General features: G+C 48.8%; 1 protein-coding gene across 1 annotated transcript; it reads left to right on the top strand.

Annotated features, from left to right (window-relative positions):
• The first annotated feature begins 2,947 nt into the window (after window positions 1-2,947).
• Kcnk6 (potassium two pore domain channel subfamily K member 6) lies at window positions 2,948-13,543 on the top strand. The gene is made up of 3 exons (XM_031385980.1): window positions 2,948-3,545; window positions 10,239-10,634; window positions 10,858-13,543. Exons 1-3 carry the CDS (start codon window positions 3,224-3,226, stop codon window positions 11,079-11,081), a joined length of 942 nt encoding a protein of 313 aa, XP_031241840.1. The 5' UTR covers window positions 2,948-3,223; the 3' UTR covers window positions 11,082-13,543.
• Window positions 13,544-13,804: the final 261 nt, after the last annotated feature.

The raw sequence follows: 13,804 nt of genomic DNA, 5'->3' as shown, positions 1-13,804 counted from the left end.
GCAGGAGGCTGACTTTCCTTGAAGTTTTCGCCTCAAATACCGCCATCACGCAAGTGTGCGTGGCATGGTACCAACACCCAGGTTTTGTTTGTTTGTTTGTTTGAGACAGGGTTTCTCTGTGTAGCCCTGGCTGTCCTGGAACTCACTCTGTAGGTCAGGTTGGCCTTGAACTCAGAGATCTGCCTGCCTCTCCCTTCCTGAGTGCTGGGATTAAAGGTATGCAACACCACCACTAGGTTAAGACTGAACTTTTTACAAAATAATTTTTTTTAAGCTGTGTATATATGAGTATGTATATGTGTGGTGGTGGTAGTGGTGGGGTATGTGCACTTGAGTGCAGTTCTTGTAGTGGCCAGAAGAGGGCATTAGACCCCCCCCCAGGAACTGGAGTCGTTGTGAGCCATATGACATGAATGATGTGAACTCAACAATATTTGTTCTTTTCTGCTTTTAATCTTTTCAGAAAAGATATTATATATGTTTATATGTGTGGATGGATAGATAGTTTGCATATGGACCTGGTGCCTTCAGAGGCCAAAAGAGGGCACTGGATCCTCTGGAAAATGAGTTACTGATGGGTGTGAGCTGCCATGTGAGGCTGGGAACTGAACCCTGGGTCCTATGCAAAAGTAGCAAGTGAGTTTTACTGCTGAGCAGTCTCTCCAGATCTGGGACTTTTGTAATTCTCCTGCCTCTCCCTCCTTTTATTGCTAGGATTATAAATGAGCACCACATGACTGTCTGTTTTGTCTCCTATATTTGTTTGTGACAGGATTCTCACATAATCCATGCTGCTCTTGAATTCACTATGTACCTGAGGATGTCCTCAAACTTCCAATCCTCCTGCTCTCTCACTCCTGAATCCTAAGATTACAGACATACACTATTACTTCTGCCTTTTACTCCATTTTGTATGTGTTGGATGTGTATATGTGCATATGTGTGTGTGGGCATGGGAGTCACCATTTGCCTATGGAGGTCTGAGGATACTTATAGGTCAGTTCTCACCTTCAACATGCCCCAGGGATTGATCTCAGGTCTTCAGATTGTGTGTGTGTGTGTGTGTGTGTGTGTGTGTGTGTGTGTGTGTGTGTGTGTGTGTGTAACCACTGATCCATCTGGCCAGTTCCTGCCTTCTGTGTTCAGCTTTAATTTCCCCTTTGTTTACTGGGAATCACGTGAGAGGGGGAAGCCTTGATAAAGGGCAGATGTACACAGACAGGGCCTGACTAAGCTACATTGTAGCTACTGTTGCTGTTTTTATTATCAGGCATCTCTTCCTAGAGACTTCCAGCCCTAAATTGGGCTCTGTCCCAAGAATTACCACAGTTTTATAAATAGAGCCTGTTGCATGTATCTGAGCTGTGGTCTAGTTGTGGGGAAGTTTCTGGTCTGCTCTCCACACAGCTGTAAGGAGAGCCCTGAGTCCAGGTCATAGAGGGATGTGGGGAGACACACAGGAGAAAAATAAAGGAAATCCCTCTTTTAGTTTTACCTATTAATTTACTTGTGAGATAATGTCTCACTTTGTAACCTTGGCTGACCTGGAACTCCCTCTGTAGAGCAAGCTGTCCTCACAGAGAGATCCATCAGGCTCTGCCTCTGTCTCCCAAGTGCTGGGATTAAAGAAGTGAACCACCCCCTCGGCTACTTACTGGTTTGTTGTTGTTTTTTTTGTTTTGTTTTGAGACAGGGCTTTGCTATACTCAGCTCCTCTACCTTTAAAATTTCAAATGTGTGTAGGAACATCTCAGTCTCCCAGAGTAGGAACCCTACCCTGATTATATATATATAATGTGTGTGTGTGTATGTATATATATGTGTGTGTGTATATATAATATTACTATTTTGTATATGTTATTTATATATTATATATAATATATAATACTGAGTATATCATATATATAATACTATATATTATATATAATATATATAAGCTTATTTATTTCTATGCGAATGAGTGTTTTGCCTGCATGTCTGTGCACTATGTGTTTGTCTGATGTCTGAGGAGGCCAAAAGTGGGCGTTGGATCCCTTGGAGCCCCCTGGAACTGGAGTTGTTAGTCACCACGTGAGTGCTAGGGATGGATGGAACCAGGTCGGCTGCAGAAGCAGCTAATACTCTTAACCACTTAGCTATCTCTCCAGCCACTCCACCGCACCTTTTTTGAGACAGGTATTCAATAGGTAGCCCAGGTTGGCCTGGAGCCGGTGATGGCCCAGTCTATTCCTCAAATGTTAAGGGTATTATGTGTAAGCCACCACAACCACACCCGAAGTTTATTTGCTCATTTTTTTGTGTGTGTGTGTTTTGTGTTGTTTGAGATTGGGTCCTACTATGTAGTCCTGGAACTTTTAATGTACACCAGGCTGGCTTGAACTCAGAAATATATCTGCCTCTGTCTCCTGAGTGCCGGAATAAAGGGGTGCACCACCATAAAAGTAAGCTATGTATTGTTTATTTATTGAGATAGAGTCCTCCCAACAATGCCCCCTGACTCCTGGTCAATTATTCCGAAATCATCGCCCCTCTCCCGCCCACCCACAACTTATCCCACGTCTTAGTGCTTCAAGAAAAGACCGGGTACAGTACAGAAGTTAAGACAAGTGTTTTAGCCAGGCAGTGGTGGAGCACGCCTTTAATCCCAGCACTTGGGAGCCAGAGGCAGAGGCCAGCCTGGTCTACAGAGTGAGTTCCAGGATAGCCAGGACTACACAGAGAAACCCTGTCTCGAAAAATAACAAAAGCAAAAAACAAAAGACACGTGTTTTGAGGCCTGATCACTAGAGGCCTGTCTCGCTTTGTCCCAGGTTGCCCTGAACTCGCAGCAATCCAGCCTCAGCCTCCCCCGGTGGTTAAGATTACAGACAGAAAGCTCCCACTTCGGAGGAGAGTTTCAGTCCCGAGTTAAGGAGTTTCGAGGAACGTCAGGCAGGAAAGGACTCCCCAGCCCGCCCTTCCCATCCCATTTGTCTCCCGGATCCCGGAGCGCCGAACTCCACCCTCCGGTGTCCGTGTACCTGTCCAAACACCTGGTGTTTGGGCGTGCCTCAGTTTCCCAGTAGCGGGGCGTTCCGTCAGCCCCGCTCCTCCCCCTTTTTCCTTTTCCTCTTCCTCTTCGGGGCGTCGGTGGCGGCGCCCGGAGCTCCCGGAACTAAAAGCGGACCTCGGGCGGTGGGCCGGCGGGGGCCACGTCAGCGGGTGGCGGGGCTGCACGGGCACCATGCGGCGGGGCGCGCTCCTGGCTAGCGCCCTGGCCGTCTACGCCGGGTACCTGGCGCTGGGCGCGCTGCTCGTGGCGCAGCTGGAGCGGCCTCACGAAGCCCGGCTGCGGGCAGAGCTGGGGACGCTGCGGGAGCAGCTGCTGCAGCATAGCCCGTGCGTGGCGGCTCACGCTCTAGACGCCTTCGTGGAGCGGGTGCTGGCGGCCGGACGACTGGGGCGCGCAGCGCTGGCCAACGCCTCGGGACCCGCGAACGCTTCGGACCCCGCTTGGGACTTCGCCTCAGCGCTCTTCTTCGCCAGCACGCTAGTCACCACCGTGGGTAAGTGAGTGCCGTCCATCATCCACTCCCCGGATAGCAACCGGATTCCTCAACAGACACCTTCACCCCAATCTTCCCGATTCTCTCGGAACAACCTCCATTGCCAACTGAGCCACCCCGGCCACAGCTGCCCCATTTGGAGAGCCCTGGCGCAAGCCGAGCCACTCCTCCCCAAGTGCTACACACCCCAGTTCCCTCGGAATAGGAATCCCCTCATAATACTTTCTCAGACAGCATCCCCTCTGGTGCCTTTTTGTTTGGTTTTGAGATAGCATCTCCCTTTAGGCGCAGGCTGGTTTGGAATTTCATCCTCCTGTCTCAGCTTCCTAAATGCGGAGGTGTGGGTCACCAGGCCTGGCTCACTCTTGTCTTAATCCTAGGATTATCATAGATGATCAGCAAGGGCCTAGGATTTTCCTTGGGTGTCTAACCTCCGGGGCTGTGTTACAATAGGGCTGGCACACTGTCTCTTCCAGCCTTGCCTTCTGGCTCCAGATAGGTCCTTCCTGGAACAACCCACTTTAGCTTCCTCCTGAACTCAGTGCCCCACTGATCTGTGAGTTGAACTTAGGCCTTCATGAATGCTAGTCAGTAATCGAATGGTACCATTCCTGGAGGCCTGTCTTCTAGGAAGAGACCTTAGCCAGACCTGAGGCCATTTCTAGGATTCCTTCTGCTTTGGGCACTCTCCAGCAAGAGCCCCAGACATCTAGGTACCCATTCCCCCTCCTGCTCCTGCATTTCCTACTCTAACACAGGGCTCCACCTATCTTTCCACCTCCCCTGGGTTGTTGGGATTCTCTCAGTGTTTTCCACTCAAGATTCCTGGATCAGCAGCTCCAACAGCTGCATGGAAGAAAGGGACAAACCCAGAGCATCGGCAAGGAAGAACTCTTGGCTGGCCAGCTTGAAATCTTCCAAGCCATCTCCTACCCCAAACGACCTCCAGCAAAACATCTTGCCCTTTTCAAACCAAGGACTAGTCATGAGGGTCTCTTTCAGCTCAAGCAAGGAGGGCTGAGGCGTAGCTGCCTAGCATGCATGAGATCCTGAGTTCAACTATTAGTACTTCAAAAAACAAAACAACTAAACTCATGAGATTGTGACTCTCCTCAGTGAGAACAAACCCTCACCCTAGGACGCAATCCAACTGCTCTTCCTCACATGTAGCTGTCTTTTGCTACTTTGTGGGTTCTTTTTTTTTTCCTTCCTTTCAACCTATCACTAGATAAGGACAAAAAAGAGAGAGGGAAGAGATCCCTGAATAAAGTCAGGGGTCAGAAAGGGGGCAATGTTATTGTTAGACTGCTGCTTGCTGATTAGGGTGTCAAGTTCCTTGGGGCAATTTTGATCTTCGCAGTCAGGATATCTAATTTCTTCTTGTTTTCTTTCTTTCTTTCTTTCTTTCTTTTTTTTTTGGTTTTTCGAAAGACAGTATTTCTCTGTGTAGCCCTGGCTGTCCTGGAACTCACTCTGTAGACCAGGCTGGCCTCAAACTCAGAAATCTGTCTGCCTCTGCCTCCCAAGTGCTGGGATCAAAGGCGTGCACCACCACTGCCCAGCTTGTTATTTCTTCTTTATACATGACTACTTAACAAACCACTGCCGACAGTGACCAACAAACAGCCCACCACACCTCTCAGGGCCCTAGCATTTATATATGCCCTTTTAAAAAGTCCCCAGAATTCCAAATGTCACACAATCACAGAGACTACCTGCAGCTTGCAAAATCACGTCCCTGCTAGAGCATGAAACAAATCATAGTCAGCTGCTGTGGACAGTCCGAAGCAGCGCCATATCCCACACCTGGGATTAAAACAAAAACATATTCTTAGAATATTTCTATTTTTTTCCTTAGGATATTTCTAATTTTTTTTTTTTTGAGACAGGGTTTCTCTGTATAGCCCTGGCTGTCCTGGAACTCACTCTGGAATCCACCTGCCTCTGTCTCCCAAGTGCTGGGATCAAAAGCGTGCGCCACCACCACCCAGCTATTTCTGGGTTTTTATTTAAAAAAAAAAAATCCAAAATTGTTACTATACCACCCAGGTGACCAACATGCTCACTGAGAATTCCCCAAATAGAGGATGTCCTGGAGCTGGTCCTCCTCCACACCCTACAGCTGGGACTTCCCTTGCCACCCAGCCCTGTCCCAGCCTGAGACATGACATCCTTTCTACCTGGAACATTCAGGACCTTCTATGACAAAGCACCCCTCCCCCTCAAAAAAAAAGGCATTACTCACTCCAGAAGGGACCTTAACAAGGCCCACCTCACTCCTTCCTTAGGATAACCTGGGCTCAGGAGCTCTGGCTGCGTGAGAACTCACACAATCCAGATGATCTGCTCATGCCTCCTATGGAACCAGGACCCTAAGATCTCATTTACAGCCAGGATCCTGGTCTTTTTTTTTCTTTTTGGTTTCTCAAGACAGTGTTTCTCTGTGTAGCCTTGACTGTCCTGGAACTCACTCTGTAGACCAGGCTGGCCTCGAACTCAGAAATCTGCCTGCCTCTGCCTCCCAAGTGCTGGGATTAAAGGCGTGCACCACCACTGCCGGGTAGGGTCCTGGTCTTGATTTAAGGTTATGGACTCCTCAGCTGGGCATTGTGGGATAAACCTCAGTACTCACTAGGTAGAAGTAATGAGTTCAGCCAGAACTTGTCTCAACAAGACAGAACAAGAAAAAGGAGAAACCGTGGAGGAAAGTGCTTATGAGGAACTGGATTCAAAATCCCAACAGTCATGAAGATACTGAGCATGGCCATGCAAGCCTGTTACTCCAGCGTTGAGACAGAGACAGGCACTTTCTTGGGACTTGAGTCAGCAAGCTTCTGCTTCAGTAGGAGACCCAGCCTGAGCTGGGTCGTGGTGGCGCATGCCTTTAGACCCAGCACTTGGGAGGCAGAGGCAGGCGGATTTCTGAGTTTCTGTAGGCCAGCCTGGTCTACAGAGTGAGCTCCAGGACAGCCAGGGCTACACAAAGAAACCCTGTCTTGAGAAACCAAAATAAATAAATAAATAAATAAATAAGAGACCCAGCCTGAGGGAATAAGCTCAGGAGGGAATGAGCAGGACAGCAGACATGCTCCTCTGGCCGCTGCACACCTATGCACATACATTCACACACCATACACACACACACAAAAAAGCACCACCTACACAAATATTAGCACTCTGCAGAGCTTTCTTTGAGGCCTATTCAGGAAGGACCCAATCTACCTGCACCCCAGCCCTTAAGAACCCTGGGAAATTCCTCTCAGAAAGTCCCTTCTGTCCTACCACAGACCTGGGAAACCCCAGGTTCTGCTGCTCTACAGCTCCTCTGGCTCCCTGAGGTGACTTCTTTTAGGGACTTGAAACAGGGAGGAGGCTGAGCCACAATAAAGGGCTTCTCCAGCTCCCAGCATTACAGAGTCGTGGATAGCTTTGGTCTGGTCTACCACTTGGGGCCCTCGTTGCATGTGACCAGCAAACTGAGGTCCTTGGCAACAGAGCTGAGTGTCTCTTCAAAGAAAACAATGAACTGGTCTCCCCTGAGGCTAGCTTTCCCACAAGCTTTCTGAGCTGGCTTGACCTGCTCATGGAAGTCCCTGGGTCACAGCCCTTGTGTCTCCTCTCAAATTTCCCACTTCTGACATCCCTGGTGCTGATAGATGGACAGGTGAGGGGAGTCACATGCAACAGGCTCAGCCTGGCTGAGCAGCTGCATCCTCAACTGTGAAACTATCACAGTTTCTCGGCCATAGCATGGCAGGGCCTCCCCACATCCTGGTTTTAAATCAGGCAATGCAACAGCCTTGTGAGGTAGCTGCCACTTACTGTCTGTCTATAAGGCTAAGTCCCAGTAAAGTTGGCCGACTTGGACACAGCTAGGATAGAATAGAACACTGTGGCACATGTTTTTAGTCCTAGCACTCTGGAGGCAGAAGCTGTGGGATTGTTAAAAGTTCAAGGCCAGCCTGGACTACAGAGTGAGTTCCAATCCAACCAGGGCTCCGTAGTGAGACCCTATCTCAAAAACAAAGCAAAACAACAAAAACAAAATAACATTAATAAAGCTGCTGACAGAGGCAGTGGAGATCTGGTTCTACAATTCAGTGGCTGAGGAATTCTCACAGCTGGGGAAAATAGAAAGCCGAGTGGTTCTAACCATAACTTGTGAAATGGTCTACACCAGGTCCATTGGTCCTGATGGAGCTTGTGGATAAATCTGATCCCTTCTGCTACTATGGGTGGCACCTCTGGTTTCAAATCTGGAACACAGGGCTCTGTTTCGTTCCTTTTGTTCTGCTCTGAGATTTTTGGTTCCACCAAACTGCAGAGTTTTAAGGTCAGTTCTGAAAGCCCAGCCTGTACAGTTAGTGGGAACAGGGAAGTGCCTTCTTAGATAGAGCTGGTTCATATAGTTTAGCATGCAAAGAATATCGTCAGGCCTGGTGGTTCTGGCTCATAGTCCCCGCTATCAGAGGGCTGAAGGAGGAGATCTCGATCTCAAGGTCTGCCTGGGAGATTTAGTGAGATGCTGTCTTAAAATATGAAGTAAAAAGGCGCTTCCGGGTTCAATACCTGCCTAGACAACAGGGTAACCTGGGCTTGACTTAGACAGCAGTAGATTCTTCAGCAAAGTCACTAGTAAGGGACATGGTGTGTGTGTGTCCTTAAGGAAGGCAACACTTGAATATATCAAAACAACACACCGCAAGGCCTCTGGTGGAAGATTACTAAAATAAAACAAGATAAAGGAGAGAATTTCTCAAGCCGGGCACAGGAAAGGCTGACTGGGTGAATAAGGCTGGGTATGGTGGCTCACGTGGGCCATCTCAGCATCCAGAAGTCTGATGTGTGGGCTGAAGGAGTGTGGCTAAGGGCACTTTCTGCCCAGGTTCAGTTCTGAGCGCCCTCATGATAGCTTAGCTGTAGCTTCAGTTCCCAGGGATCTGGGCTCTCTTCTGACTTCCGCAGACTCTAGCACACATGTGGTATAGATACACATAAGAATTAAAAAGAGGGCTGGAGAGATGGCTCGGCGGTTAAGAGCACCGACTGCTTTTCCAAAGGTCCTGAGTTCAAATCCCAGCAATCACATGGTGGCTCACAACCATCCATAACAAGATCTGATGCCCACATTTGGAGCGTCTGAAGAAAGCTATAGTGTACTTACATATAATAAATAAATCTTAAAAAAAAAGAATTAAAAAGGATCTAGAGCAAGTGGATTGGTATGAGTTAAGGCCACCAAGAATTGAGACCCAGCCCCCAAAAGACAAAACTAAAACAGTTTTTGTTGTTAAATAGATGTAAGAAAAGGTTATAATAAAACCCATTACTTTATACAATTAATGCACGCTAATTGAAAGGATACAAAAAGCCCTAGATGTGTTTGCATGCCTGTAATCCCAACCCTTAAGGAGGAAAGTATTTGTGTGAATGTAGATATGTGTACCTCATGCATGCCTGGTGCCCAGGGATGTCAGAAGGCCTTTAATTCCATCACTCGGGAGGCAGATCTCTGAGTTTGAGGCCATGGTTCCCTAGAATTGGAGTTACAAATGGTTGTGAACCACCATGAGGTTGCTGGGAACCCACTTGAGACCTCTGGTAGACCAACAAGTACTCTTAACCAGTGAGCCATCTCCCCCCCCCCCCAATATATCTAACAACAATAAAAGGCATAAAGAAATTCTTACTAAGCTTGGCACACACAGGTTCTCCTCACCCCACTCCCTGAAGCCTGGAGCTTCATGCTACATAGGGATTCTACCACTGCTTCATGCTCTACACCGACAAAATTATTTTTTTTTGAGTAAAGGTCCGTCCATGTAGCCCACTCTAGTTTTCTGTGTCCTGAGCTTACAGGTATAGAGCACCATGCCTGACTTCCTGAGGACTCTTCCTCTTTGCTGGGGATACCCTGGGTATCACAGGGGAACGGGACTCCGAGGACTACACTGGTGGATCTGTCCATGGGGAATAGTCAGTAGTGGCCATGGGTTTCTGCAGTGCCTCAGGTAGCATTATCACTGTGAGTCAAGCCGGGAGTCCTGACTACCTGGAGAAACAAAACAAATTCAACAGCATTAAAACCTCTTCCCGTGCTGTACCTCATCAGAAGGCGAGGATTTGAAAGACCTGGAACTCACTGTTCATTTGGGCAGTCTCAGTGCTGCTAAAGGCAGGAAATGGGTGATAAGGAGCGGTCCTACCAGGGAAAGAAGGTTACAGTCCTTGTAGCTGGCTGGGTGTGTGGCTCAGTAGTAGAGCCCCTGCCTAGAAGCCCCCAGTGAGGGGCTGAGGGCGTGCGTGGCTCAGTGGTAGAGCCCCTGCCTTGAATCCCCCAGTGAGGGGCTGGGGGCGTGGCTCAGTGGTAGAGCCCCTGCCTTGAATCTCCCATTGAAGGGCTTGAGCACATAGAGTGCTTACCTAGATGCACCAGTCTATGGGTTTGCTGTCTCAGAACTTGGGGGAAAAAACGTTTTTGTTTTTCTTAAATGTGAATAACTCAAAGCAAGTCCAGCATAGGCTTTATTTATAGAATTTTCCGTGGGTGTCAGAAGAAACTACAGCTCTTGGATGGACACTTTCCGACTGAAATTAGGGAGGGTGGAGGTAGGGGGAGCAGTCAGGTTGGGGGGGAGCTTAGGTCTCAGGCTGTGGAGGTGCCAGTGTGCAGGAGGACTCTTCTCCCCACAGGCTATGGCTACACGACCCCACTGACAGATGCAGGCAAAGCCTTCTCCATCGTCTTTGCGCTCCTGGGCGTGCCTGTCACCATGCTACTTCTGACTGCCTCAGCCCAGCGCCTGTCACTGCTGCTCACCCATGCACCCCTGTCCTGGCTGAGCCTGCGCTGGGGCTGGCACCCTCAGCGGGCAGCCCGCTGGCACCTGGTGGCCCTGCTGATGGTCATAGTGGCTGTATTCTTCCTGGTACCGGCTGCAGTCTTCGCCTACCTCGAGGAGGCCTGGAGCTTTCTGGATGCTTTCTATTTCTGCTTCATCTCTCTGTCTACCATTGGCCTAGGTGACTATGTGCCTGGGGAAGCCCCAGGCCAGCCTTACCGGGCCCTCTACAAGGTGCTTGTCACAGGTGAGCTGGAAAAGTGGCTGGGCACCTGCAGGCTGGCAGTGGGGGCTGGGGGTGGGCAGAGAAACGGCCCTGTTCTAAGAGGTGTTGAAGGGGTTCCAAGAACCACCCAGCTGCCCCAAGGGAGAGGCACCTCTAGGACCACATCCTTGCTGCCCTGGAGGCTGAGCTGAAAGCTGAGCCATCAATTTGCCACTTCCCCATTTCCTCTCCCCCATGTCTACAGTGTACCTCTTCCTTGGCCTTGTTGCCATGGTGCTGGTGTTGCAGACTTTCCGCCGAGTTTCCGACCTCCATGGCCTCACTGAACTCCTCTTGCTGCCCGATCCGGACCCTGCCAGCCTCAGCCAGGATGAAGATGATCAGGTGGACGTTCTGGATGCCCGGACCGATCTGCATCAGCACCTCTCTGCTGCCTCCTATGCTAACTATGCCTCCATCCCCAGGTAGCTGTCGACCTGGACACACCTGGCCTGGGCTTTGGGCCCCATGTGACTAGGTCAACTGGAATGCCTATGTACACTCTCCTGTCTTTTCACAGAGCTCCACTGGGAGATGAGGAATAGTCTCTCTGCTCCCATGTTCTCCACTCCTCTCAGGGCACTGACATAGTCATTTTTTCTTCCTTTCTTTTTTCCCATTTCTTCTCAGACTCTGACCACTTGGGCTTTCTGACTTTGTTGGTGAGAGTGGTGGTTTATATACTTTCCTGTTTTGTTTTGTTCTTGTTGTTTTTCTGTGTCTCACTCTCTTTCATCATAGTTCATCTGGCACACCCACTTCTGGGCTCTAGGCCTGGACTCCACTTCAGCCACTGTCTAAGTGGCTTTGTCTTGATTCTGAAATGTTTTCCCCATTCTGAACCTTGATATCCTCAGCCATCAGAATCAAAGAATATTCAAACTCATCCACAGACCTTCACTTCTGCCCTTCTGCTTTTCTGTGCTAGGTACACAGTAATGGTAGATGTGGCTTGGGCTCTGCAGCCAGTGAGGTAAACTGACTGACTTGTCCCTTGACGGTGACAAACTCCAGTGGGCACTGGAAGAGGCAGAGTAGTCAGGACTGAGGAGTGGACCCGAAATGTCCAGGTGGGCCTTTCTGGAAAATGAGTCAAGAGCTAACCCAAGACCTGCCAGTCAAAAGAAGAAATTGTCCCTTCTTCTCAGGTGTCTATGGGCCATAGCACCTGTGGGAAGAGGCCTGCAATGGGCCAACATCTCCCTCAGTGACCTAACAGGCAAGGAACTGACCCAGGATATGAGCCCAGATCCAAGCGGCATGAAAGGGGCAACTTAGCATAGTCCCATGGTGATGCTGTGTCTGTGTACTGGGGCACTAGCTGGTGGCCTTCCTGGGTGTGCCCTGTGACTGCCATGTTTTTTGCCTATGCATTTGGACGGTCACTCTACCTTAGGGATTCTGTCTGCTAAATGGTGATGGTAATACTACTCCAAAAGATGACTTTACAGATGTGTGCCTGTAATCTGAGCTGAGGCAGGAGACTTGAGAGTTCACAGGCAAAGTGAGACACACAGCAGGAGCCAGGGGATAGAATAATTTAAGCACTATAATAATAATAATAATAATAATAATAATAATAATAATAATAATAATAATAAATAGTATAATAAAAGGAATATAGTACCAGGCTACAGGGACATGAGAGTAGGCTATAGAAGGACAACAGTTCCTCGGGGCTGGAACTGTTTTATACAATTATATCACTTAAGGATTTTGATTGCAACTACCAAAACCCTGACTGAAATAACCTAATTGCTAAATGGTAATTGGACAGAGCATTGCTGTGGAGAACCCTGAGTTGGCGCTCTGCATGGCTTTGGAAAGTGTGGTGGCCTTGGGTTCAGTTTCTCTTCTCTCCACAGAAGACTTAGCTCTCATATGTGCTCTCCTGGTGTCTAAATGGCTGCCATAGACCCAGGCAGCGAAACCAGACATGTTATTTCTAGTGCAAGCAATAGAAACTTCAACCAGCATACTGGGAAATTTTTTTTTATTTTTTTTTAATTTTTTTTTATTTTATGTGTATGAATACACTGTAGCTGTATAGATGACCATGAGCCATCTTGAGGCTGCTAGGAATTGAATTCAGGACGGCCCCGTTTGCTCCGCCTTGCTCGCTCCGGCTTAATTCACTGTACTTGTCTTCAGACGCACCAGAAGAGGGCGCCCGATCTCATTACGAATGGTTGTGAGCCACCATGTGGTTGCTGGGATTTGAACTCAGGACCTTCGGAAGAGCAGTCAGTGCTCTTACCCACTGAGCCATCTCGCCAGCCCCATACTGAGAATTTTAAGGAAGGCTGGCTCAGTACCACTCTAGACAGTCACACAGGGGAACTGGGTGTGTTGGCACACCCACCCATCCTAGCATTGTGGGTGCTGAGGCTGGAGAGTCCCGAAGGTAGGCTAGCCTGGGCTACAGATAATGACACCACAAAACTCCAAAGGGAGCTAGGGATGTTCACAGTGGAGCATGTCTACCTCGGGTGCTAAAGAAAACAATTTACAATCATAGGTGCTGGGAAGGTGGCTTAGCTACGCAGGCTCAGAGACCTGAGTTTCTCCCCAGCCCCTACATAAAAAATGCTAGATGTCATGGTGCAGCCCTGGAATCCCAGTGCAGGGAGGGTGGGGGGAGAGTCTGTGGATGGAGGGTGGAGCTGGAGTCTCCAGAGCAAATGAGTGGGCTCCAGGTTCCTTGAAAGCCCAGTCTTCAAGAAAGTTAAAGGTGGCATACACCTTTAATTCCGCATCTGGAGGCAGAAACTGGTAGAACTTCTGTGAGTTCAAGGCCAGCCTCGTCTACATAGTGAGTTTGAGGACTGTTAGGGCTACATAGTGAGACCCTGCCTCCACAAAATAACTAACAACTAAAAATAGCGTGGCAAGTGATTGAGGAAAAAAAAAATGGATATAGACTCTAGCTTCCATATGTAAACACACACACACACTTAGAAGTCTGAGCCAGCAAAATAGCTCATCAGGGGCCAGTGCTTGCTATGCAATCCTGACAAGCTAAGTTAGATCCTTGGAACCCACAGTGGAAGGAAAGAACCAACTCTCCAAATTTTATTCCCCTTTGAGTTCCATAATAAGTTATTTCTCTACCAGTGAAAAGAGCCAGTTCAAGCCAGATTGAATTATATTGA

This window comes from Mastomys coucha, unplaced genomic scaffold (genome assembly GCF_008632895.1).
Source record: "Mastomys coucha isolate ucsf_1 unplaced genomic scaffold, UCSF_Mcou_1 pScaffold21, whole genome shotgun sequence".
Classification (NCBI taxonomy): domain Eukaryota; kingdom Metazoa; phylum Chordata; class Mammalia; order Rodentia; family Muridae; genus Mastomys; species Mastomys coucha.
The sequence above is the reverse complement of the archived record's forward strand: the minus strand, read 5'-3'. Positions and strand labels throughout refer to the sequence as shown.